Source organism: Malaya genurostris, chromosome 3 (genome assembly GCF_030247185.1).
Source record: "Malaya genurostris strain Urasoe2022 chromosome 3, Malgen_1.1, whole genome shotgun sequence".
In the NCBI taxonomy this organism is placed as follows: domain Eukaryota; kingdom Metazoa; phylum Arthropoda; class Insecta; order Diptera; family Culicidae; genus Malaya; species Malaya genurostris.
The window spans coordinates 199,056,901-199,083,261 of NC_080572.1; the positions used below are offsets into that span (position 1 = coordinate 199,056,901).

Below are 26,361 nucleotides of genomic sequence, written 5' to 3' on the forward strand. Positions count from 1 at the left end.
CATGGAAGCAGACCCTGTCAGCTTGGAGCGACATCAATCTTCAGTTCAGCAACGCCATCGCACGGCATCACATTCAACATATCATGTCAATTGTATGGGTGTGCAGCCCTGCTATTTTGGCGCGCACGAATTTGACATTTCTCTCCCCTACTTCAGACCCTGTCAGCTTGGAGCGAAATCAATCTTCAGTTCAGCAACGCCATCGCACGGCATCACATTCAACATATCCTGTCAATTGTATGGGTGCGCAGCCCTGCTATTTTGGCGCGCACGAATTTGACATTTCTCTCCCCTGCTTCTATGTATGAGATTCGATGCGGACTCGCTTGGTGGCGACATGCTCGTAAAAAATGATGTTGCCAATGATTTGTTCGGAAAATGTGAGAGCTGGATATCTTGTTAATATGATGTCTTTGCCTACTTCTATGTATGAGATTCGATGCGAACTCACCTGAGGGCGACATGCTCGCAAAAAAGACTGTTGCCAATGATTTGTTCCAGAAATGTGAGAGCTGGATATCTTGTTAATATGATGTCTTTGATGGAAGTAATGGGGAAGACATTTGACATTTCAAATTCGTGCACGCCGAAATAGCAGCACTGCGCACCCATACAATTAATACGTTCAATGTGATACCGTAGGATGGCGTAGCTGAAGAGTTGAACTGAAAACCGATTTCTCTTTAAGTGGACAAGGTCTGGTTTTGCGGCAATGTGCTAATCCGACAGAGTGCCAGCAAAAATGTGATTCATTTTTTCTCCTTTTTTTTCGTTGTCAAATTTGTAACCAGAGTTACCAGTTACACATGGATGAAAAGCAAACTTTATTTGGTAACCGACCTAAAATTTCTACATGTTTTTCATTACAAATTTTTGTACTAGACAGAAGAACTTTGTTGTTCTGGAACGAAGAGGAACGTTTAGCAAGATGGGGGAAACAGTAGAGGGGTTGGCATTCATGTTGAACTGCAAACGCCACCTAACGGTTCAACATAAACCGCTGAGCAGACGTAAAGTATTTTCTACTTACAAATCACTTATTGACACCGAAGTGCCATGTCTATCCTGACGTGCCGAAAGAGCAAAACAAATTGAAGGCATACTGGCCGCCAACAGATTATAGTCATTTAGGGATTTGGTACCTAATGTGTACTGTTTTGTGCTAAAGTGCACATGACTAGTTTTTATTTTTACGTTTCGCATTCAGCTCATCAGTGCGTCAGCAGTTTACCCAACCATCTCTACATTAGGAATGATTGCGCGTTACATTTCTATATGTGAAGGGTGAATCGGAAAACAGATGCAACAATAATTTTTGAAAGATTTTATTTTATTCATAAAAGCTCTATTTGACAGAAAGTTCAGGAATCAGAACAAATTGGCTCAAATGGCACGTTCCCCTTGATATTTGGAGATTTGTGCCTTGCCATCAATTTGTTTTTAGCATCATTTTCCCGATATATAAGAGGGAAGGATTGAAAGGAAATGGTAAGGGTTGGACTAGGTGGATGTTAAAAATTGACGACACAAAATCACATAAAAGCAGAAGTAAATTCTGCATTCCTAAGGGATGCTGAACAATCTGCTGAGGATCACATTTTGTGGAAGCAGAAGTAAATTCTGAACCTCTACGAGGTCCCGAACAGTCTGCTGTTAATAAAACCTCCAACCCCCGAGAGGATTTAGAGATCTTACAAAAGCGACACCATTCTGCACTCCCTGAAGAATGCAGAACGATTCGCAGAAGTAAATTCGGTACCCCCTAAAGGACGCCAAACAATCTGCTAAACCCTATTTAAGGTGAGTACAGAAAGGATTCATTCACTCCAGGAAGAACGATGAACCCTTCTGACTATAGCTCCTTACCACATTGGGTGAGAAACGAGAGAATACCCTTCAATTTTAGCTCCGCATACCAAAAACCCGGATACGTAGTTGCGTCAATGCGGGACAGCATATCAGATGATATGAAGTACCGTAATCGCATTCACACAAATCACACGAATAATACTCAGCACGTTGAATAGTAGCCATGTGATAATTGAGTTTACAATGTCCAGTCAGAGCTCTGACCAGAATACTGCAATGATCCTTGGTGAAATGCAGTAGACACTTTGACATTTTCAGATTTAAATCTGGTAGAAATGCTTTAGTCTGAGCGCAAGTTTGCAAGCTGCGCCAGTAGCTGGCATGTTTGGATGCAGCCCAAGAGCAAATCTTGTGCTTTATCCAACTAGTTGAAAGTGGTAAAGCTGGTTCAGAACCAACGAAATCATTCGTTGCACCAGCTCTAGCCAACTCATCAGCCCATTCATTTCCAGTAATACCAGAATGGCCGGGTACCCATAAGAAGTAAACAGCATTTAAAATGCTGAGGTCTTCAATTTGAGTTCGACATGCGATCACTAGATTCGACCGTGAGTCATTCGAACTGAGTGCTTTTAAGGCTACCTGACTGTCGGAACAAAAATAAATTCGTTTACCACAGATCCTCTGCTGAAGTGCCGATTGTACTCCACACAGAATCGCGTAGATTTCTGCTTGGAACACAGTACAGTATCTACCAAGTGAATGAGACTGCTCCAGCCTCATTCACGACAGTAGACACCAGCACCAGCACGACCATTCAACAGAGAACCGTCCGTATAACAAACTATGTGTTCATCAAGTTGTCGTTCCAGACAACCAGACAACCATTCCTCACGAAGAGGATAGCTCACATTGAATGTTTTGAAAGGAAAACTGCATGTGAGAGTTAGGTCACTAGGAGCGAGTAAATACTCATCCCACGTAACCATTTGAGACCACAAGCGAGTGTGGCTGGTAGCATAATCTAATGGGTTACTGTTCCAAAGCCCTGTAACCCTAAGACGGTATGCACAAGATAATGCTTCTTGTTTTAGGAACACATGTAGTGGCTTAATGCACAGTAGCGCCTCTAGAGCAGCAGTAGGAGTTGTCGTGAATGCTCCTGTCACCGCCATTAGGACCATCCTTTGGAGATGATTTAGCTTTGACTGAACTGTCGCGACTTCTCCTTTCTGCCACCATACAAGACATCCGTATGCTAAAATTGGTCTATCGATAGTTGTGTAGATCCAATGAATGTATCTGGGTTTGAGTCCCCATAATTTTCCAAAAGCTCGTCTTCATTGGCCGAAAGCCATGCAAGCTCTTTTAATCCTGAAGTCAATGTGAGCAGACCAATTCAGTTTTGAGTCAAAAATAACCCCGACGTATTTAACTTGATCGACCACAGTGACCTCTGAACCAAAGAACTGCAACGGACGAGCTCCTGTGATTTTCCTACGATGAGTGAAAAGCACCATTGATGTTTTGCCCGGATTTACAGATAATCCAACCTGACAACACCATAGTTGAACAGATCGCAGGGCTTGCTGCATTTAATCAAAGAGAGTGTTAATGCTTATACCGGTCATCAATATATGATAACCGTCGGCAAAACCATAAGTCGGAAATCCAAGGTTATTAAGTTTCCTTAACAAACCATCAGCGACTAGGTTCCATAAAAGTGGGGATAGTACACCACCTTGAGGACACCCACAGACACTTAGCTTTCTAATCTCTGCTTGCTGAAGCGATGAACAAAGAAGTCGATTGCTAAGCATTGTCTGTATCCAGTAAGGGAAAAACCCAAGATATTCCGTTCACGACTGCATTGTTTACCTCCTGCAGCCATTCAGTCATCGGCACGGAAATACACCTTGACTTAGGAGTTCCTATTTTTGTGGCCTTTTACGACTTTTTTATAGTCATTTAGGGATTTGGTACCTCATGTGTACTGTTTTGTGCTAAAGTGCACATGACTAGTTTTTATTTTTACGTTTCGCATTCAGCTCATCAGTGCGTCAGCAGTTTACCCAACCATCTCTACATTAGGAATGATTGCGCGTTACATTTCTATATGTGAAGGGTGAATCGGAAAACTGATGCAACAATAATTTTTGAAAGATTTTATTTTATTCATAAAAGCTCTATTTGACAGAAAGTTACTGTGCAATTATAATATTCCCTTGCGCAAGGTTTTGTTTTCAGCTCGCGTACGAAAAAAGCTATACAGATTAGGTCTTGCAGGATTATGAGTGGAATATTACAGAAGGAAGCTAAATAAAATTGAGCTATATAGTAAGCATTTATCTTAAGAGCACGCTACACCTACCAGTTCATGTAATGTCAAATGTAATCGGAAGATCTCATTTATTTATTCAAAAATAGAAACTCCAATGACATTAAATGACAATCACTAAAGATGAATACGATCAACATTCCCACCTCTACGTGATAATTACTGATAAAACAAAATTAAACTTATAAATATAGTTACATTCGACAAAAATAAAATACAAAAAAAATAGAACGAAGGAATTTCCCACTGCTATTTATTTCTTTGCGTTGCGACCTTTTCGTTCGCCGTCGCTATCGTAAGCCTGTTTCATCCCGCTAGAACCTGTGTAGCCGTTCAGTGTGCGTCCTGTCGACGTCACACTCGCAGTTGCTCCAGCTTTCATCATCCGGTAGCGATTGATCACACTGGCTGCTGAGGTGTGTGCTGTTTGGATGATAAGCACAAATTATTGATGACAACTTTTAAATTTAAATTAAACAACGGTTACTCACATCGACTGTTTGTTCGAACTAGCGGCCTTGGACTTTTACCTACTCTTTTCGGACTGATCTTGCGATTTTCTTTGTTGAGAGTAAGAGTAACCTTAGAAATCACGTTGCCTTTCGTGGACGCTCGACGGAGAACTACGGAGCAAATGATAATTTAAAAAGATTCAACGATTAGACGATGATATGAAATGCTTACCTTTGTTAAGAACTTTTGGGTCGACATTACTTTCAACCAGTACGTTTGAAAATAAGGAACTTGCAGAATTTTTCGTTGGATCAATACAGAAAGTACTGTTGACATTGCCACAGTTTTCGTCAGGACCATCGGAGCAATCACTAGCGTCGTTAGATGATGTAGATGAGTTCGACAGTTTTGGTCGTTTCTTGGCGCTGGATGGTTTGGACGGTCCACTCAGAACCAATTTCGGAACTTTGAATTGTGTGATGGTGGTTGTTTTTTGAGCCTTGGTTGGAGTTTTGCGCATAACCGTAGTTTTTACGCTTAAACTTTGGGCTTTAAAATTTAGGGGATGAAGCGCCCTAGGTTTCTTGAATTCTACTAAGTTCACTTCATTTTTTAGGTTTTTAGATACCGTCTCATTATCCATAGGATCTTCCTCCGTTTTTAACCGTTTGACTCCTAAATCAGTTTCTTCGTCTTCATAACCGTCAGCGTAATCAGAAAGGTTAGCAATATCATCGATATTCGTATCAGTAATGTTTGCTTCCTTGAACAGTTCACCTTGATCGTCATCATCGCTGAATTTCACGCCTCGCTGGCAGTGGTCCAACCGCACCAATTTCTCCATTTTTTCTAGTGAAACATTGTCCAGCCGGTCCATACTTCGTAACAGTAGATAATTCTGTTGTATTATGTCTCCGCTCAAGCGCGTTATTTTTTCCCATTGTCTGTTCTCATCGATATAAATTAAATTGATTTTCATAACGTGACTCTTCTTCAGGTAGGATTTGGCCGCATCAAGCTCGTGATGTTTTGCTGTAATGTAGTACTGCAGAATATCGGAAAGCTCTGACGAACGCACTTCTATGCGCAATGATTCCAAACTTTTCAGTGCTTCTTTGTACCGCTTAGCCCATCGATTCAACTCGTCTTTTTGTCGCGCCACTTGCTTGCCGTACCGCTCAATGGATGCCTCCAGTCGAGCGATGTCCTGAAATTCAACAGTAAACAATTTGTTTGTTTGTTTTGTTTAGATTATAGAGGTTTTAACCTTAAGGTCATTCGCCTCTTCGGGCCAGAAAAACTTTCTGACCCTATGTGCGGGGTTGGGAATCGAACCCACATGGGCTGCGTGAAAGGCATCGAATTACCCATCACGCTATACCCGTCCCCAGTAAACAATTTAATTTTCATCGCGTTTCTTAAATCATTACGAATCAGAGACAAATCTATAATAAGGTTATTGCAACAATTAACGGTGAGATTAAATTCAGTACTGGTACTCTATAATCGCATGGTGTATGGCGTGGGCGAGTCGCATAACTGTCGAACAAACATTCTTCCTTAAGTTTCCCGGAAGATATCGGTAATCATTTCTGCTTTTTAATACACTGAAGTCTTTTTGTACACTGGAACTTTGGAAATTCGCGTAAAATATCCAATTATTCGATAGTATTTAAGATAAATGCCAGGAGAAAGCAATGAAGTGTAATTTATTTCTTAAAAGTAATATGACTGAAGGACCTCGAAAGACAAAAGTTGAAAGGTCCCTTATAAATTTATCAAAAAAATCACAAAAAAACTGCATAACTCCGAAAATCCGCTTAAAAATAAACCACGTAATTTCAAAAATCTGCGCAAAAATCGCAAAACTATAAAAACAATGTGTTACCAAATGTCTTCAAAAACATTGAGATATGGTGTTTCGAAAATGTTGAGATTTGCGAAATCGATTTTTTTTTATTCCAATTGCCCAGACCGTGTAACTTCGAAAATCTGCGTAAAAAAGCCAAGTAAAGAAACCGCTTTAAAAAATTGCGTAAAGATCTCAATGTAGTACCAAACGGAAAGACTGACTGGACATCCTTTCGCCACTGAAAATCAGATCATTTGACGAGGAAACTGATGAACTGAAGCGGCAGTAGAGAGAACAATGAATCTCGCATTTCATCAAGCAGTGAGAGGATAGAAAAAACCTATTTTAATCCATCCAGTGGTGTAATGATGCCTCATTCTCATATCAATTATACCATCATATATAATACTGTGGTATTCTTCAAAATAATTTTTTTCGATTCTTAAAAGAATAACCGAAATCGGTTTGTTTGACCGTTTACTGATAAAAACTATCAATTGGAAAAGATTTGAGGTCGATTTAGAAAACTTGTTACGGGTTTTCCAAATTTTTAGTGATGGTATACAATTTTTAACTCACTTTACCCTATATTTCCGGATCCGGGAGTCGGATCCGCATGAAATTCAGGAATTACGTATGGGATCACAAGACCTAAGTTTGTGAAAATCGGTGGCGCCATCTATGAAAAAAGTTAGAGCACATATTTTCTTTTTTTTGCACATTTCACCCCATAACTCCGGAACCGGAAATCGGATCCAAATAATATTCAGAATTTTTTATGGGACCTCAAGACCTTTCATTTGATCCTAGTTTGTGAAAATCGGTTCAGCGATCTCTGAGAAAAGTTAGTGCAAAAAACGTTACATACACACATACGCACATACACACACAGACATTTTGCGTACTCGACGAACTGAGTCGAACGGTATATGACACTCGGCCCTCCGGGCCTCGTTTCAAAAGTCGGGTTTCACAGCAATTGCATAACCTTTCTATATGAGAAAGGCAAAACGGTTGAGAACGGAACGATTTGATTGCGTGTTTGCGTAGGGGAGACCGGGGCTGAGCCGGACACGGCCAACGTCAGTTAGCTGGTGTCAATCTTGTTCATGTTCGTGCATGTTTTTTTACTGTAATTTATTTGAAATTTTCAGATTTAATGGGTATATTTATTTTGTATGCATCGAACGATGGTCTTAGTGCTTTTTCAAAATTCAGTAACTATTTTTTAGGCGAGCAGGATTAAGTCTCACGAAAGGTTGAAACCAACGGACAATCCATTCGAGCATGTTCCCATTTCTTTTGCGTTCATTAGGTCTAAGGACAGAGGGTCGCGTGTTGAGTTTTAAATCGACCACGTGGCTCGCTCAATTCCCTTTGCGCATCGTATTTCTCTTGTAACACATGGATCAATAAGTCCCGAGACTAAAGCAGAGATGGCGCTCGTAGTAAACCAGTAACCACGTCTTTCTAGAGTACTAACCTTTGCTTGAAACGGGTCAAAATTTTGAGTCGATCCGACCAGAAACAGCTGAGTTATCGAGGTTGGAGTAAAGTCGTTTTGTAGTTTGTTTAAAAAATGGACAAAACCGAGTTTCGTGTTTTGATAAAACATTGTTTTTTAATGGGTAAAAACACCGTGCAAGCGAAACAATGGATTAAAAAATGGTATCCGGACTCTTGTCCATCAAAAGCAACGAATTGTCGGTGGTTCGCCAAGTTTAAACGTGGTTGTACCGACACAAATGGCGCGGAACGCTCGGGTAGACCTGTGGAAGCCGTTACACCGGAAAATGTGAGTGAAGTGACAAAAATTATAATGAAAGTTCGTAAAGTGAAGCTCCGTGAGATTGCTGAGATGACACAGATATCATATGGAAGTGTATTTACTATCCTTCATGAAAAATTGAGCATGAAAAAGGTTTTTTCCAAGTGGGTACCGCGATTGCTTTCGATGGAACAAAAACAGCAACGAGTCGATGATTCAGAAAGCAGTTTATCGAGAAAAAAATTAGAGGGTTGTATTCAAGACACTACCGAGCACAATAACATTAAAAATGGAACGTTCCTAGGGTCTTCATAATATATACAAAAATAAAGAGATGATGATACACTAAACTAAAAACTTTTTCAATCGACTAATTACAAACTTGCTCTAGTTTAAGCGCTTATTATTATTATATCGTTTATTTATACCCGGTTTATTTAAGCGCTTAGATTGTTGGCGAATGATAAAATTGACAATTAGTTTCTTTCTTGATAATTAATTATATTCAATTTTGATCCCTTTGCACAATTTTTTACATTGTTAAGATTTTGAATAACGTCCTTTAACTAGAATTCAAAGTTACTTGAAAGCTCAATTTTAGATACAAACAACCTAAAGATTTAATCCTGAACAAATGAAACTGTTTTATTTTATGACAATAATCTTCGAGAAACGTACAAACTTATTAATTTTATAAACAGTTAATCGATCCAAGAGAAGATTTCATTTATTTTAACGAAAAATGTTGTACCAGTTAGCTCAGTAATAGTGTAATTTTATTAATCCTTCTTCAAAATCGTCGATAATCTTCGGAAAGTGTCGGTAAATAATATGGCAACAATACGAGGAAGAAAAATGTGAAACAGTCCGCATAAAATATTTAGTTACTTACATTGATTTTCGCTTTGGCATATTAGGAATATACGGAATGGATACGGAAATTTTGTTCATATTGTAACTTGATGTTATTAACACATGAATGAACATTGTCATAGTTACAACGCGTGTTTTGAAGCAAGTAATAATTGAACTGAAACTGGCGGTTAACCAAATTCTACGAGGGTTGCTATTCAAACGATCAATTTGATACTATATGATATTGCATCTAATTGTACTGTATATGTGAGCCTGTGGAACTCATTTATACTACCAAACCGAGGAGGCCGCTTTTAGATAAGTTTCAGAATTTAATTTTGAATCTTTTGAAGCGTTTAATTCCTGGTGGGACAACAACTTGTTCAGTCACATATAATAAAGAAGAAGTTTCTATGATTATCATAATAACACAACTTTATACTGAATCCATTTTCGCGCCACCGTTTTGTTCGTATGGGAATGAAGATTTAAGTATGCAAACTGATCCGTTGACAAATTAAAACATTTTTAAGCTGACTATATTGAGGCTTTGGAATCATTTAAATGAGGAAAATCATTTAACAAATCATCGAGGAACAAGCGCTGCAAATTAGATCCGAAAAATCTTTGGCCGATAATTCTAAATTGGCCTGATAGTTACCAGAGAACCAAAATAAAACACTAAATTCAAACCAAGTTTCCAATGGTATGCAATTGAAATATTCAAATGACGTTTTCTCATAAGTTTAAGTTAAATGTTTCCGAATCGATTGGTTGTTGAATTATATAAATCCATCAACAAATGACTGAGGTATGAGCGTTCAAAATTATGGCAGAAAAATGTTAAGCGATTAGTTTTGCATGTTTTAATTTGACACCCAGCCTCGGGAAGCGAAGTGTAAGGCATTTTTAATGGCAAAATCGACCAACAATTTGCTAAATACATGGGATATTTCAAAAGAACCGATAACCACGCTGATTCGGTTCTTCAATAGCTAGATGATATATAAGATATTCAAGCGAACACGAAGCGGTGTTGTGCAGACAGCAGGAAATTTCACCAACACATAATGCAAAAGCGACAATCCAGCAAGTGAACGCATATACAATCCAGTCAGCTCACTGGACGAGCTACTTGTTTCATTCGCAGTCAAACATCAACTAGGCAAAGAAATATTGTGCAGCCTATATTTATAGATTTCTCTTCATACTACGCAGAACGATGCGGTGTTTTTTATGCATGACGCAAAGCCTCCTATGCCGAACAAGAAGTTGACGTCATTTTGTAAAGCAGGGATTGATGGATGAAAACATAGGTCGATTCCAACCATTTTTTCAATAGTATGCTATTGAAATACTGAAACGACGTCGTCATACATGTTTAAGTTAAAAGTTTCCGAATCGATTGGTTGTTAAATTATAACAATCCATCAACAAATGACCGAGTTATTAACGTTCAAAATTATGACACAAAAAGGTTACGCGGCTATTTTTGAAACTTTTAATTGACACCCGGCCCCGTATAGCGAAGAGTAAGGCATTTTTAATGCCAAAAAACGATGGAACCATTGTATCACCCCAAAAGGTGATTATGTTGAGCTTGAGCTTGAGCTTGAGCTTGAGCTTGAGCGACCACCCCTGGTTGCTACCCCGTTACTGATCGGGATTAGCTGAAATTGTACAGGGAGTTTCTAGATGATCCATCCTGGGACTGGTAAAAGTTGTTAGTCCAACACTTGTTGTTACTAGATGCCGTATATGCTACTGCGCACTCCACAAGTGTCACGGGAGAAGGATATTTGTTAGTAAAAATTTCAGTATTGGTATTATTCACGCGCGACTCAGTATGTTCCGGTTTCAAGATGCTCGGATGCACCACTAAACTCACTGATTTCCCGAGTGAACGTTTCAACAATATCCTATATTGAAGTCCTGGAAAGTCTTGATTCACAGCTCTTATTCGAGTAAACTGAAGAAAGATTTGCAATACTATCGCGTAACGAATAAAAACTTACCTATTTTTTATAAATGAAATTACGTGTTACAAAATAAACGAGTGAATAGGATTTAGACAAAATAGTTGATTCATTGCATTGACATATTCTAAAGAGTTGTTTTAAAATCATTATTTATTAATTATTATTCTTTTTTACATCCGCTTTATTATTTTAATTACTTATTAAAATTATTAATTGGTTATATTGGTTGATCTGGGCAGCCGGCTACCGAGAAAAATCTTAATTTATTGTTTGAAATATTAATATCAAATGTTTTTTTACTACGTGTTCAATATATCGATATATGTTATCTCTGTTATTAACTTTGTAATATCAACGGATTTGCGCAATAGTTTTAGATTATTTATTTTTTTATCATTCAATTTATAATCCTGACAGACAATCAATAACATGGAAGAAGAAAACATTCCAAATAAACCTTTTTTTCAAAGTTAGACGGAAATTGACAGGTTGAATGAAGAGATAATTTAGTAAAATAATAATAATAAATTTCCTTCGCTCATTTTGTTTCTTTTTTTTTGCTTCACTCTTTGTGCGACTCTGCATCTATTTTTTTAACTGCAACTCTCATTACCCGATTTGACAAAAAAAAATCGAAAAAATCAACTGGGACTTTTGAGATTTCCAAAATCGAAAAGATATTTTTATGCCGGATGTCTTAGAAATACATTAAACATCGAGATGTGGTGTAATCTAATTTTTTTTGTTTAAAAAAAATCGAAAATTTTCTGACTAAAAAAAAATTTCGGTATAACACTAGATTTCGACGTGGATTTCTAAGACAAAACAAGAAAAACGCGTAGCTTCGGGAATCTGCGGCAAAACGCGTAAATTCAGAAATCGGCGTGAAAAAAATGCGTAACATCGGAAACTCGTGTAAAAAAGTCACGTAAAAAGAAACCGCGTGAAAAAAGACCTCAGTGTATGTCATTTCAATGTTAACGTTGCCAGGTATATTAGTTTCTAGTTATTTATACTGATTTTTGAGCTCTATACCGCAATACAGACATTTTCCCCTAAAATATCGATAATTGACTGAGGGTGCCGATTTTGGGTTTTTGCTTGGATAGGCATAAATAAAGGTTGTAACTGTTAACTGAGTCCTGGTGACATTTTCTTGATACTGATGATTCTGATGCAGATAGGTTTTTGCTCCGGATACAGATTTTTGGAAAAATGTGGTCAATGTGCCGAAATTCCGAACCGATCCGAGTCGGAATCGGTAGTTGCATTCCGAATCGAATTCCAGACGAGTCCCGGCTTGGCGGTTCAATGCATAGGACGCTGGTCTTACAAGCCAGTTGTCGTATGTTCGAGCCCCGACCTGGAAGGATTCTTAGTGTCAGTAGGATCCATAGTACTAGCCATGCAATGATTCTGTACACTAAGAATCGGCTGCGAAGTCTGTTGAAACAGAAAGGCCAAATTCCACAAAAGGGGAATGTGTAATGCCAAGACTTTGCTAACTGAGCGGTTTCGAATATAGTTTTTTTTTTCACTGTCTATTAGAAGGGAATCAAACGAAAAATTTTATTTTGGTTTTAATGTAATCAAATTCAGTACAGTTTATTCTTAATTGTAAGAAATTAGATCAATCGGACTTCTAAATGCTGCTAATCGTTAGTGCAAAATACAATAATAAAGACTCTGGCCGTTATCACAGAAAACGCGTGATCGATGTACGGGGCACAGTCGTTGCACTACTCTGCTCTGTCGCATAGATTGATGTTCAACTCAAATCACAATTAGGGATGTCGTAATATCGATCGATTAATCGAGTAATAGATTAATAACCCAGATAATCGAGTAATATTTAATCGAATAGCTTAAAACTAATATTCGATTATTGAGCTAATCGAAAAATAAAAAAATCCCATAGCAATAATCGAGTAATCGATTAATAACCCGGATAATCAAATAAATTTCAATCGATTAGTTTCAAAATTATTCTCGATTATTGAATAATCGAGTAATTCAAAATTTGCGACATCCCTAATCACAATAATGTTTCGTTCAATTTTGACGAAACATTTCAAATAATTTAAACTTCTTGATAATCAAAAAGTGAGGTTATAAACAGTTACGTCAGACCGGTTTGTTTTGATTGAATAATAGTGACAAAAGTTGTATATCAATTTAGTAGCAATAAACAATCGGTCATTAGTTTTTTGTTCAAAATGATACGGAACACTGTTTTCGCACTTGCGAAAAATATTCGATCACTATCTGCCATAACCGTGGAAACTGTTCCTTGTGCTTCAGAATACATCCAAACATTCGCATCACCACCAGTACTTCGACAACAAATTCGCTGTTATGCCAAAAGTAAGGACAGGAAAAAAGGAAAGAAGGACACTCCCGTGAAGGTTCACATCAATGAAGAGCAGTTGGCCGAGGTGATAAATTTGAGTGTTCTTCGGGCACAAATGGAAAAGGGTATCAGTACCATGAAGGAAGATTACATAAAGAATCTCTCGCTCCGCTCGGCAACTGGTGCTATTGAAACGTTAAAAGTTGGATACGAAGGGAAAGATTATCAGTTACAGGAATTGGGCCAAATAGTGAGGAAAAATCCCAAAACCGTTGTGGTGAATTTGATATCATTTCCGCAAACAATACCGGCGGTTTTGCAAGCCATTCAAAAAAGCGGCATGAATCTGAACCCACAACAGGACGGAACGACGCTGTACATACCGGTACCGAAAGTTACCCGAGAGCATCGCGAGGGATTGGCAAAAAATGCCAAGTCGTTATTCATAAAATGCCGGGATACGATTAAAGACGTGCAGAACCAAACTATCAAGAAACTAAAAAAGCAAACTGATATCTCGGAGGATTTGAACTTTCAAGTACAAGCTCAAATCACTGCAATTGCCAACGAATATATTAAGGAAGCAGAGAAAATGTTGGAAACAAAACAAGCCGAATTGATAGGAGATAAACCTTGAAACGTAAACCAGATTCAGTTAATAAATGTCGAATAAATTCTAAACATTCAACTTTAAAACGTTTTTTTTTTGTTCTGGCAATAGCAGACTTACCCCATTCAAATGTTTTCCGTCCAGCGTTATAATTTTCTTGATAGCTTCTGCTTGCTCTTTCAGCTTGGATCTTAAATTGAGTATTTTTTCCTTGCTCTGCAAATTGAAATAATGTTCCTGTGCTTTCTTAACAATCGAGAAACAATTGTCAATTCGTGACCGCCAGGTGTTAAGCAAAGTTTCATCCAGTAGAACAGGTTCAGCGGGAGGAGGAGGAGCCAGCAGTTTGGCAGCAGCATCCGCTTTGTATTCTTCCAATTCCTTGAGTTTGGCTTTCAAACGATCAATTTCAGCAGCCTGTTCGTTGACCTTCTTAACGAGGAACTCTTTCGGCACGTTGGATGGCACAATGTTCTGCTTCAACGTTGTTCTGATTTTCTTAGCTCGGGAAGCATATTTTAGCGTGTTGTACGTATCTTCATAGGTAAGTGAAGATGGCGAAACATTGGCAATCATCAATGTTTGGCAGTTTCCCCCGAGACTGTCCTTCAAAATACGCGTCAAATTGGAGTCCCGATAGGGAATATGCTTCAAACCGTCCGCAAGTTTGTTGATACAGTTTCCCAAAGCAAGCAGACTTTTGTTGATATTGGCGCCTTCTTTGAATCTAATTCCGATTCCTTTAGTACTAGCAGCTCGCTCACTTCCAGCTAAGTCAATCATCGACAGTTTGACTGTTTTCTTTTGTCCAGTGACTTTATCTACCATTCGTATGTGCACCTGGAAAATGGCGTGACTGCGACTGCTTTCAGCATTTGCATCGGTCGGATGCTGCGTTCGATTCTGGTTTCCTAGAGCTAACAAGTCCAACAGTTCTTCCGCGTTGTGAATTTGTTTCAGTACCAAACCACTAACCACCACACCGCTGCTGTCTTCTCTCAGCTTTAGTGGTCCCGATTTCGTCAGCAGGTTCATAACCAGCTCATTGTAAACTTCCAGATATGAAATTCCGATATCGAATTTACGTACACCGCTCAGTTGTTCGATCTGACGGAACAAATCTTTCATGGTGAGAAAAGTTATGCCTGGACACTCTTCACTTCCGAGCATTGTAAATGTTTTACCAGCTCCGGTTGCACCGTAAACAAAAACGGAACAATTGTATCCATCCATAACGGACTGCACCAACGGTTTTGTGCAGTTCTGAAAGATATCCGTGTTCGTGGCTTCCGCATCGAACACATCGTCATATTCCATGGCAAGCTTCTTTTTCACTCGTTTTGTGATGTCCCTGTGTGTCTGCTTCATTCCATGAAAGAAGAATTCGTCCTCATCTTCATCCGGATCGAACATCAGTGTAGTGCGATCCAGAACCTGCAAAGTTTTATATTTTATTATTCAGCCTAGTTTTAGTTTGTTTTCAAAGTAATTAGAATAAGTAAGAGTTTTTATGATGAACTGCTATTGTTTAGCAAGAAAACAGTCAATAGACTATTGCTTATTAACTTGAAGTAGGTACACTAATTCTAGCAGTAATTCAATGACGAACTTGAGGTGATAGGTAAATTATTCCATTGTTCATGTTCGAACGAGACATTCCGGGTTTTTCATGTTTTTTCTTGAACTGCTGGCACTTTCATTCAATGAAATTATAGATCAGAAAAAAACAATATTACCTACTATTTTACTTTTCATTTACACTATAATTAAGATTGTGGAGAGGTAATAACCTCAGCAACAAACAGATAAAAACTGCTAAACGTTAAATCATTGATATCCTGTGCGTAGTTATTCTACCAACAAACCAAACTTGAAATCATATCAACGATGTTGTTATCACTCACCTTAATGATGTTTCGTTGATTTTGTTCTAATTCCCTGCGATTGAACGGCCGAACACGAACAGCCACTCGAATGTTTTTGCTATCCATCACTTCAGTCTGGTACAGAATATAAATATCGGAAAAAATGGTTCACTTTAATTCAAATCACCGCTTCCTTCGATGGCAACAGTTTTGTATGTACAACCAGCAAAAATATAACATTTATTCACATTTGAACATCACCAACACGTTTTAGAACGGAAAAAGGTTTCAAAATCGTTGTAAGTCAGCGATTGTAATTTTGGCAGTTGCAGTTTCACCCACGGCCACAAGAAGAACCGTTTGATGCTTGTTTTGTTTTACAATGCTTTACTGAGACCGATGCGCGCACGCTTAAATTTAATGCGAGTAAAAGGGAAAAAAAGCAATCATATCATTTTCAAGATGGCGCGGTTACACGATTTGAAAGTTTCGTCAAGTTCTGCTTTATCGATAGATGATGCACAGGGGTGCCAGTAAGTCAAACGAGAACGTAGTATTTTTTAAATACATAATAATCACCTGGAGTAAAGAATCAAAGTGATTGTTCCCCAGAGAGTAGACATCCAAGCTAATACAAACTATTAAAAAAAAGACTGTGTAGAGCATACAAGTGAAAATTCGCTGGCTATTGGTTGAACTCATGGAAGAGAAAGGGGTCTAACATAAAATAAAATTCAAATTGGAACTCCAATGGACTTAATGAAATGATAAAAAAGTTTCATGTATGTAAGGTCACGACAAGTAAGAATGTCGCGAACTGGGACAATTACTCAATTTTTTGGCATACTTATAGGCAGAAAATAATTACTTATTACAATGTCGACTTCTTATCAACACTTTTCGTTCGAGAGCAATCTCGTGAGGACTCGACGGATTTTGCAGTATGCTGGAAGGCGCTCATAATTCCAGTCAACATGGATATGAAGTCACAGACTAACAGACATGACAGTATGAGTAAATTCTTATAAAAATAATTTTTCGTGATGCACTAGTTCCACCTATATTGTACTGCGCGAACTATTTACTATCGGTACACCCCTTGTGTTATGTAAAAGTTAATTTACTAGTTGGTTCCCCCTCGTTTGTCAACACCGATCAGCTGCTTGCAGGGATGCCTGATTTCATCATAATATTTGGAAATGAATCGTCACAGTAAATTATTATATTACGTTAATAATGTATTAAACTTTTTAGCGATGTTGGAAGGTAACCATTTATTTTTCTCAACATTGTTCATCTAGACTATTTTTTATTGTGTTGGTAATTTTCACCCGAAATTAAGTGGCGGCAGATCAGAAGCAAGTAAATATTGCCACTAAACGGGTTCGATTTTGTATTGCGTTGAAGGATGAGAGGTAGGCACAATTTTGTATATAGTTTTGGCAATATGTATTAAATCTGTATCCTGCATGAAATTCGCATACAAATGCAAATACATATCAATACATTACAGGTAATTCTGTATAAATGGCAACTCTGTTGGTAAATGAAAAAAATAAACACAGTCTAGATGACAGACAGGATATTTTTGATAGGGTAACGTGGCGCCATCATGACACATGTGAGTACTGTCCCAAATAAAGGAATATTCGAAATGACAGTTAAAATGATTGAAGAATCTAATTTGAGTGTCCTGTCTGTTAGTCTGTGATGAAGTCATCTTTCGAAATATTGTTTCAATTTTTACGTACCGAGCATATCACCGGCTGCAGCTGATGAACATTTTTTTTTCATAATAAAAGCAATGAAATCGTAGCTTCAACTAGTATTAAATTGACTGGTAAAATGGCATTTTGTGTTATTTGGCGAGATCCTAAAATCTCTTCGAAACAACTATTTTTATCAAAACCAAAAAATATTCAACCAATCGTAAAAAGATACAATTGAATGTAGGAGTATTCTTTAGTTGTTTGATAGTTGAACAAAATTTGTATTACCGAACGCTCAGTAATCAACTGAACTACCAAACAGATTACCGACCCGTCAGCCGTCGAAAATTCGAAAAAAACATTACTAAATTCTGCAAAATAACTTAAGTGTGTAGCGAGCAAAGCAGTACCGCGTTGAAAACCTACAGCCTCTTGAAGTAGGTAGAAATTCTAACTTTCTACATTTTACTGTCTCCTTATTCGTAATTACATCGCTGCGGTAGAAAAAAGTATTTTACCGCAGTAGATAAATGTACTTTACTGCGGTAGAAAAATGTACTTTACCGCGGTAGTTAACAGCTGTATCGAACAACAGTAAGCGAAGAATACAGTTACCTATATTCTTCGTTATTTTCAAAATGATTTTTGCTTATTCAGAATGTTGATGAAATATTGTTATTAATATCATTTATTTTATCCCGGTTTTAAGCTGTTGGTCGTTTGCGAGGAGGTATTAATGAAGTATTTTTCTCTACACACAAAAAATAACGTTGGTTGTTTAGAATATCGTTAGTAAATTTGAGAGCTTTCGTTGGTTCTTTTTTGCAGAGTGTAAAAACTATCAATTTAAGAGCCAGGAAACTTTTCTGTTAGAATGACAGTGTTCTCATATTAATACAAAAGCTACCTGTATTTGTTGCAAATAGAAAAGCTTTATAAATAACAGTTTATTTTTCTTGCAAATAAAAACCAAAACATTTATTGGCCTTTAAAGGCAAAACTCAAATCAACTCCGCGCCTTCTATGTTTCGCTTTATGGACTAAGAAAACGATGATGTTAGCATATTATCAAATAGTTACTAACATAGTAATTTTTCGTTAAACAAACCTACGGAATGGGTAAAACTTTTGCGTTCATTAAACTTTTGCAAAAAAAGTAAACTTTTAATTCCTTTAAAACTAAACTATATTTAGATATTGATCTAAGTGAGGTTATGTCATCAATTTTCGTAATCGAAATTAAAGGTGTAAACAACTACTGGGTGGAATAAACGGCCAGATCAATTATTTCAAAGCGGTGTCAACAAGTAAAGTCAATATTATCAATCTGTGGGTCATTGAAAACAAAAAAAGCTTAGATTTTTTCTCAAGCGAAATAATTAAAATATAGGTTGAAATTCTAATTGATGGAAATCAATGTTTTTTCCCTAATTACAACAGAATATTCTTTGATTATTCGAATTATGTATTTTGTCTGCTTCATTTGAAAACATCATCGTTTGTACAACAGCACCACCTACATGTCGAACTGTCGTAGAAGGCCAATAATGAAAATGGTGAATGTATTGGCATATTGTCGCCAAACTGAAATGTAGAGGCGCTGTTTGTTTAGAGATGATACTTTCAGCAAGAGCTGTCAAATCGGTAGGAATATTTCTAATTACTCCACCTTTTCAACGATTTCTTATGAAAACGGGCAAATTCATTAAAAAAATCATAGTAGAAGTTGAAGAAAAAGTTTTTACTCTGAGGCGGTAATGTTGATCTTAGTTCATTGTGCGAAATCTACCGTTTATTCAGAATAGAGCATTAATCTTGGTTTGATACCATTTTTCAAATGTCTGGAAATAACAAATAAAGTATCCGATATAAATAGTACTCGATCGCTATACATTATAGTACTCGAGAAATCAACGTTACACTGGTTTCTGTTTAAAAAAATGTTGATCCGAAAAAACATAACCTTACCCAATTTCACACATTTCTGAAGATTTTCCATGTTTAATCGTAGTTTACACTAAAAAAGTAGTAGTAATCACCTTGAAATCGTTTTTCTTCTACTCCGAGTGTACTTTTATTGCTAATATTTATTGGTACTATTGAATAAACGATAAAAAGGTTGCAAATCACTACTGTCGATATGAAAATTTTCGAAAGAATCCTCGATTTCTTGGTTCCATTTTTCATTGGCAGGTGTCACTACCGGTAAATCAGCTTTGCGACAATTTGCCAATTGAAAGCTTCTTTATCCACATATTATTTATTTCTATCAATAAAAAAGTTTTTCTGATTAAATTCACGACTTTTTAAACCCTTTCAAAAGCAAAGTTAGATATTTTAATAGGCGCAATTTTATTTTTTCGTGTGTAACAAAAAAAATGTTTTGACGTGACGTCTTACTTTCCCGTTTGTGAGGAGGCCTAGTTGCATTCCGGCTACTGTCGAAATTGTGGTAAGGACCTTACACAAAAAGCAGCAACAACTTCTGCGTGGTATAAAGTCTCTGGTTCTCTTGTTCACATCTTGGATGTCGTTGCGAGCTGTCACCGGCAGCTAGCAACTGTATTCTAAACTCGGAAGTGTGAAAGAATCAAGTCAGTTCTATTTGTATTTACCTCCTCCAGTTATGTCTGTGAGATTACCTACCCACCTTTTTACATGTAATAATTATGTTACAGAATTATTTGTGTTTCTCATATAAAAAAAATGCAATCACTTTCAAACAAACGGATCGAATTGTAACTTTTGATAAATTAGTAATAAGAAAAAATAGTTTAACAATAAGATCGGTACTTAGTATCTTTTACAATTTTAACTAACAGCAAAACAACAGTTTTGTGTTATGTGAATGTAGCTTCCAGATAGTGTCGCGATGTGAAAACATCTGCAAGTGCAAGTGACATTTGCAAGTGTTCGTCACGTTGAATGAGTAAATTTTATTAACATATTTGTTTTTCAGTGCTAAAAAAAAATATTTCAACGTTCAATTTACTATGAAATCTATCCGCTTTCTTACTAGAAATTTCAAATGATTTTTCCTCGGTGAGTTTTCATGAATGAAATGTTATGGTTGTTTTGAATAGCTGGCATCCCTGCTCATGCTCAGCTGCTTGAACATGTTGTAAACTTTGAGGTTGACAGAATATCAGCTTAGGCACTTCCGGTGAAGCTCTCAAAGTGTTAGCATATCGTTTCGCACTATTGCGATAAAATTTTGTGTATTTCTGTTCGCGGAAGAAAAATTTTTTCTCGTCCTAGAGTGAATCCGTGTGGCGACGCCGCGAAACATCATCGGGAGTCAATGTAAAAGAATTTACAATCGAAAAATATAAAATACTCGAAAATAATAATACAACCAAACATAACCTACAAGAAAATAAATTAACAATACATGTGCAAAAAACACAATCGAATTAAAACACAAAATTAAATTATAATCTAACAATACAAAGGCAAGATGGGCCATCACTGGCCTTAGCCTGTCACGTTAGTGACACAGCAAATAAAAAAAAAAAAATATCAGCTTAGGATTGTATTTTCTCTTGAAATTAGATATTTTATTCTATCTAATCTAGAATGGCTTTAATTGCGCTGATCAATGGCAGGAGAGCAATTTACTTTTCTGCCCGGGGGTTTGGAAACAGGTTTCAATCAACAGAGCGTGAACTGGATTCGAGAACACAAATTGACGATGATCGTAAGTAGTTTTAAGTTACCCTTTAAAAACAAAGTTAATTTTTAAATTTGTTTCAGAATTTCCCGTTCTCAATTTCAAACAAGTTAAGTCTCAGCGGATAGCTAGACGAAAAATTGTAAGAGCGGTAGTGCCCCCTCCAAGGTTTGTGTATAAGTATAGATATTTTGAGTCGGACTAATGATTCAATATTTCGGTATAGAACTGAACAGATGGCCACTGATCAGGATTGGGGCGCTGTATGGCCAGGTCCAAGATCTTTCAATCCTTCCGTTGTACCATTACCACTACGTCAGGGTTACGTATCGAAGAAACATCAGATACCTCCGGGTAAATTCGCCAATGCCGAATTGATGAAGATTCCCAACTTTTTACATCTAACTCCACCGGTTATCAAAAAGCAATGCGAAGCATTGAAGCAATTTTGCACTCCTTGGCCAAAAGGACTTGAAACGGAGGAATCGATGAAGAAACATTTTCCAGTGGATTTTATTTCATCGGATTACTGTCATGCATCACCAACGATAAGAAACCCCCTGTCGCGCATAGTTACTATTCAGTTGAAGTTGGAGACGCTTAAGTTAGATAAGCATGCACGTGACAAGTTCCTTCGTCTAGTTGGTGACCGATATAACTCCGATACAGATGTGCTGACTTTAGTGACCGATAGGTGTCCTCTGAAAAAGCAAAACTACGATTATGCCATGTATTTACTAACGGCTTTATTTCATGAATCCAACGTAGTCGAATCGTGGGAGGAATCCAAGTCGGAGGCGGATATGGAGTACTATGACTTTCAACGTAATTGTTCGAAAGTAAATTCAGAAACTATTTTAAACTGGAGAAAGACCGACGGAGAGCAGCGTTTGAGTGCTCCTGCTGGTTATGGGCATTCAGTGGAGCAATTATTTAATGATGGCGAGAACGAGTACAATTTAGCAAAATATAAAGAGCAAACCTTGTCTCTTCTGCACTTGACAAATTAGTTCAGATTTAATTGAAGCTGTTGTTCGAAGTTAGTAAATAAAACAATATTTAAAGTCTCATAGTCTTTAATGTTATAATTTTCAAAACTACCTAATTAAACCGTTTTTACGTTCATTTAAATTAATAAAAAAACTTTGTAGCTCTTCCAAAGAGTTCTCGTCAACGATGCGTGCATGGTTATTTGCAAAAATATCAGTCTCATCACGTGCTCTAATGATAGGTAATCTAAATTTGTCCACAATTCCAAGTACTGCATTTATCAAACTCATGACGAAAGATAATGTTGCAACCAAAATCAACGGATTAAGGACCCGCAATCCAACTGTGCCATTACTTTGGGAAAGTTCATTGGTAGCGCCGTTGTTGTTGTTATCGTTATTGTTGTTGTACCCCATGTGGTCAAAGAAACTTACGGGCCAAATTTCAACGCCATTATCTCCATGATCGCCGCCATGATGCCAATCACCATAACTGTCATAATAGATCCCCGACCGATATTCGTCGTTGGCGCTTATCGGTGAAAACCGGTCATTTTTATAAAATTTCTTGAATTTAAGTTTCGAGTTCGCATTCTGCTGCATTCGTAGTAAAGTATCGCCAAATAACTTTTTCAACCGCCGATCTCTGTACGAAGTGGTCCGCGCATGACTGGAATTATCGTTAGTCACGAGTTTTGCACGGTTCGTGCTATATTCGGGTTCTCCAATACTTAAGTAACGAGTTTTATCCTCCACCGGTGCGATGTCATTGTTATTAAGTTCGTCCCGAAGCGGCGGTTCGATTTGAAACAAGTCTTTATTGCCAATCAGAATACGACTCTCTGACAAATCCTTCTCTCGGTCTCGTTGATAATTAGTAGCAAGGTTCAATATTCCAACCGGTAGCAACCCGACAATGAGAACGATAACTCGAAGATCACTAATAACGTTGCACATGTTGACTGTTGACAGATTAATGTACATTCGAGTACTGAACGCGATCATGAATAAATTAAAGTTTATAACTGATTTCGATGGACCCGGGGGAGCATTATGCTGAATAGCATAAATACTCATCATGTTCAAGGCTTGATGCACACGTCACTCACCTAGTGAATACCGTGCATCTTCATGACTTTTTAGAATGCCCATTTCAAAAAGTGAGCGCCTATCGGTTTACTTTCCCCTGTTACTCGATCGTTTCCACGCTTTTCTCCTAACTTTTTATGCAAACTGACATATGGAAACCTCTTTCTTTTTATACTGAAAATTCAATGATTGTTGATGCTGATGTTTAAAAAAAAGTCTGCGTTGTTTTGTTCTGGTGCAGTGAATGTATTTCAAAAAGGTATCATGCGCTTTTCTTTATTTATGTTCACTAAGAGGCTAATTGGTAGAAGCGTGATTTAGGTAGGTAAAAGAAAATTGACCCCTTTTGCATTCCAGTATAACAATAATCTACGGAAATCAGACTTTGTGAAGCTTACATAATCCATGATGATTTTCAATTAACTGCACTACTGCATGAAAATATACTTGCAGCCTATATCCAATGTACCTCAAATATGTCACTGATTGTATCGCGTTCAATTTGCATGCGTGTAGCGACGATGTAGAATGTAGGAAGGGCTTTGTTTTATTAGTGAAATTATATATTTTATTTTTACCTTTTTTTATGACATTAGAATTGAAAAAAAAAAGATTTCTGATTAAAGCCCGAAGTGGCCTAGTGTAAAATGTCATTCGACTCAGCTCGACGTGATCGCAAGATGTGTGCGAGTGCACCTTTATACTCATTTATTATTCAATTTGCATTGGATTATTCAATTTGTCTACGACAAGCCAATATTGAGTCAAGGATCTAGTTCGAAGACACTTCCGGTTCCAGAGTTGTAATAGTATAAGTGATGTAACCGACAGACTCTTATGCCCCGTTTACACTTCTGCTGGTTGCCAGCATGCTGGTGTCAGTGTACTGCCCTCTTAGGAAAAAAACGTTCAACGGTGGTCCTTCGTTGGTCTAATACTTTGGATCATAGGACCACAGTTGAACGTTTTTTCCTAAGAGGGCAGTACACTGACACCAGCATGCTGGCAGCCAGCAGAAGTGTAAACGGGGCATAAGGATCAAGAGTAAACCAAGTTAACTTGTGTTGGTAATTTGTGTATTATGTACATTTTATTTGGTACGTATGTCACGGATCTATGTATTCATATATGAATTACAACCAGTTTATCAAAGTGGTTTGCACGATTGAGTTTCAATTCAAACAATCTTTCTTAGCAATAATTTATTCACAAACGAATGTTAAGCCAGACTTTTTGGATGAAATATCAGTTTTGATAAATTTCGCACCAACGTTTGATGGAAAATTGCTTACATTTTAGATTTAAATTCCCTAATAAAAAGTAAGCAACACTGCTTCAATGGATTTGTATTGGATTGCGCTACACAAAAGCAGTTTTCCGGAAAAATAAATAGTTTTACGACAACATCCAATATCCATTGCCTCTCGGGTGTTGAATTAAAGGTTTCTATTTTGCGGGTTTACTTATAGAAGGTACGTAAAGCTTTATATCTCAATAATTTCTGCAAGAGGAAATCCATATAGGAATGTGTTTGTTGCTAATCGAATGTGTTAGTGGATGTAAGCCGAAACTGAAAAAAACATTATACGCTTGCAAAGAGTCTTGCTCCTTAAGCTCGTTTGAAGTCATTATCATGCCATCGAAGTACAATTTTGTGAATTATCTGAATCAATTTGTGTATATGTGTGTATTTAACCTATTCCAAGCCCCACTGTTTGGCAGCGATTAACAGAGAAAAGATGTTTCCATGTATTTGTTTATACATGCAAATATCTTTCTTCCAGCACTCAGGCAGACCCTGTCAGCTTGGAGCGAAGTCAATCTTCAGTTCAGCAACGCCATCGCACGGCATCACATTCAACATATCATGTCAATTGTATGGGTGCGCAACCCTGCTATGTATAAGATTCGATGCGGGCTCGCCTGGGGGCGACATGCTTGCAAAAAAGGATGTTGTCAATGATTTGTTCGGGAAATGTGAGAGCTGGATATCTTGTTAATATGATGTCTTTGACTCATGGGAAGTGTTGACTCCAGGCACGGACCCAGAGGTGGCCCGAGCGACCCTAGCCTCTCCCGAAATCAGAAACAGTAAAAAAAAAAATGTTCGATACAAAGCGAACAGTGTCAAAACTGAATAAAATGGGTGTTAAATCCGGAGCAAAATAAACGACAATAATAAAAAAGATACTAAATTGTACTGGATAACCGGGAAGAGAAAGAGCGCGAGCTCATCATAGTTGGGCAAGATTCTCCAAATAAGAAAATTATTTTTCCACTTAATCCCGAACATACTTATTTAGGACTAAAAAGATGAACGCAAGTGCACTTCAAGTACATGTTTGGCTGGATCCATTATTATACGCCAGAGAACACAATGCTTACCCGACAATGGACTGAAGTTGAGCTTCGAAGCGGCACTAGTGCCTGGAAGGAAGACTCAATGGGTCGGAAAGATGATACCATGATACCGGTTTATTTGGGCTTGTCATTGTATACTTTTGGAGGACTACCTTAATGCAAGTAGTAGCATGCATTAATGGATCGATTAGTAATAGAAATCGCTGTGAAAAGGTCTTGCATGAAGGTTTAGGGTTCCAAACACTTGTTTACCTGCTTTGGCCTCCTGAAACTATTATCTGTTTTTGAATCTCATGTCATCTCTGAGCAAATGGTAAGCAATCGCCGCGTATTTAGATTAGTATAAACAATGAACATATTCGGGTCATTCCAATTCGACAGTTTGCATGCTTACCAATTGCATACAAACCTTTAGTCTTCGAAACCAACCAATTACACCCTTGGAGCATAGTATTATATTGCATACATCGGAATATTTTAAAACATTAATAATAAGAATAGAAGAAATATTTATACCCAAACAGTAACTCTTACTCCTAAGATGTATTTTGTTTTATACGTCGAAATATTCTAGTATTAGATCTAATACGCTTATTTATGGATAATGCAAGGAATTTCACAGTGGTTTTCTTCTATCAAAACACTTTGAAGGACTTATAACTGA

The 26,361-nt window shown here is 37.4% G+C and overlaps 3 protein-coding genes across 3 annotated transcripts; 2 read left to right on the forward strand and 1 right to left on the reverse strand.

Moving 5' to 3' along the window:
• Positions 1-4,323: 4,323 nt before the first annotated feature.
• On the reverse strand, positions 4,324-16,260 carry LOC131437423 (kinesin-like protein KIF18A). Its single transcript, XM_058606750.1, has 5 exons — positions 15,919-16,260; positions 14,135-15,448; positions 4,832-5,807; positions 4,639-4,770; positions 4,324-4,570 (listed from the first exon to the last, which is right to left on the reverse strand). Exons 1-5 carry the CDS (start codon positions 16,003-16,005, stop codon positions 4,401-4,403), a joined length of 2,679 nt encoding a protein of 892 aa, XP_058462733.1. The 5' UTR covers positions 16,006-16,260; the 3' UTR covers positions 4,324-4,400.
• On the forward strand, positions 13,184-14,100 carry LOC131437424 (ribosome-recycling factor, mitochondrial). The gene has a single exon (XM_058606751.1). It carries the CDS (start codon positions 13,271-13,273, stop codon positions 14,039-14,041), a length of 771 nt encoding a protein of 256 aa, XP_058462734.1. The 5' UTR covers positions 13,184-13,270; the 3' UTR covers positions 14,042-14,100.
• Positions 16,261-20,685: 4,425 nt separating the features above from the next.
• LOC131437930 (small ribosomal subunit protein mS35) lies at positions 20,686-22,330 on the forward strand. Its single transcript, XM_058607621.1, has 4 exons — positions 20,686-20,742; positions 21,117-21,285; positions 21,342-21,426; positions 21,485-22,330. The coding sequence occupies exons 2-4, from the start codon at positions 21,165-21,167 to the stop codon at positions 22,266-22,268; spliced, it is 990 nt and encodes a 329-aa protein (XP_058463604.1). The 5' UTR covers positions 20,686-20,742; positions 21,117-21,164; the 3' UTR covers positions 22,269-22,330.
• Positions 22,331-26,361: the final 4,031 nt, after the last annotated feature.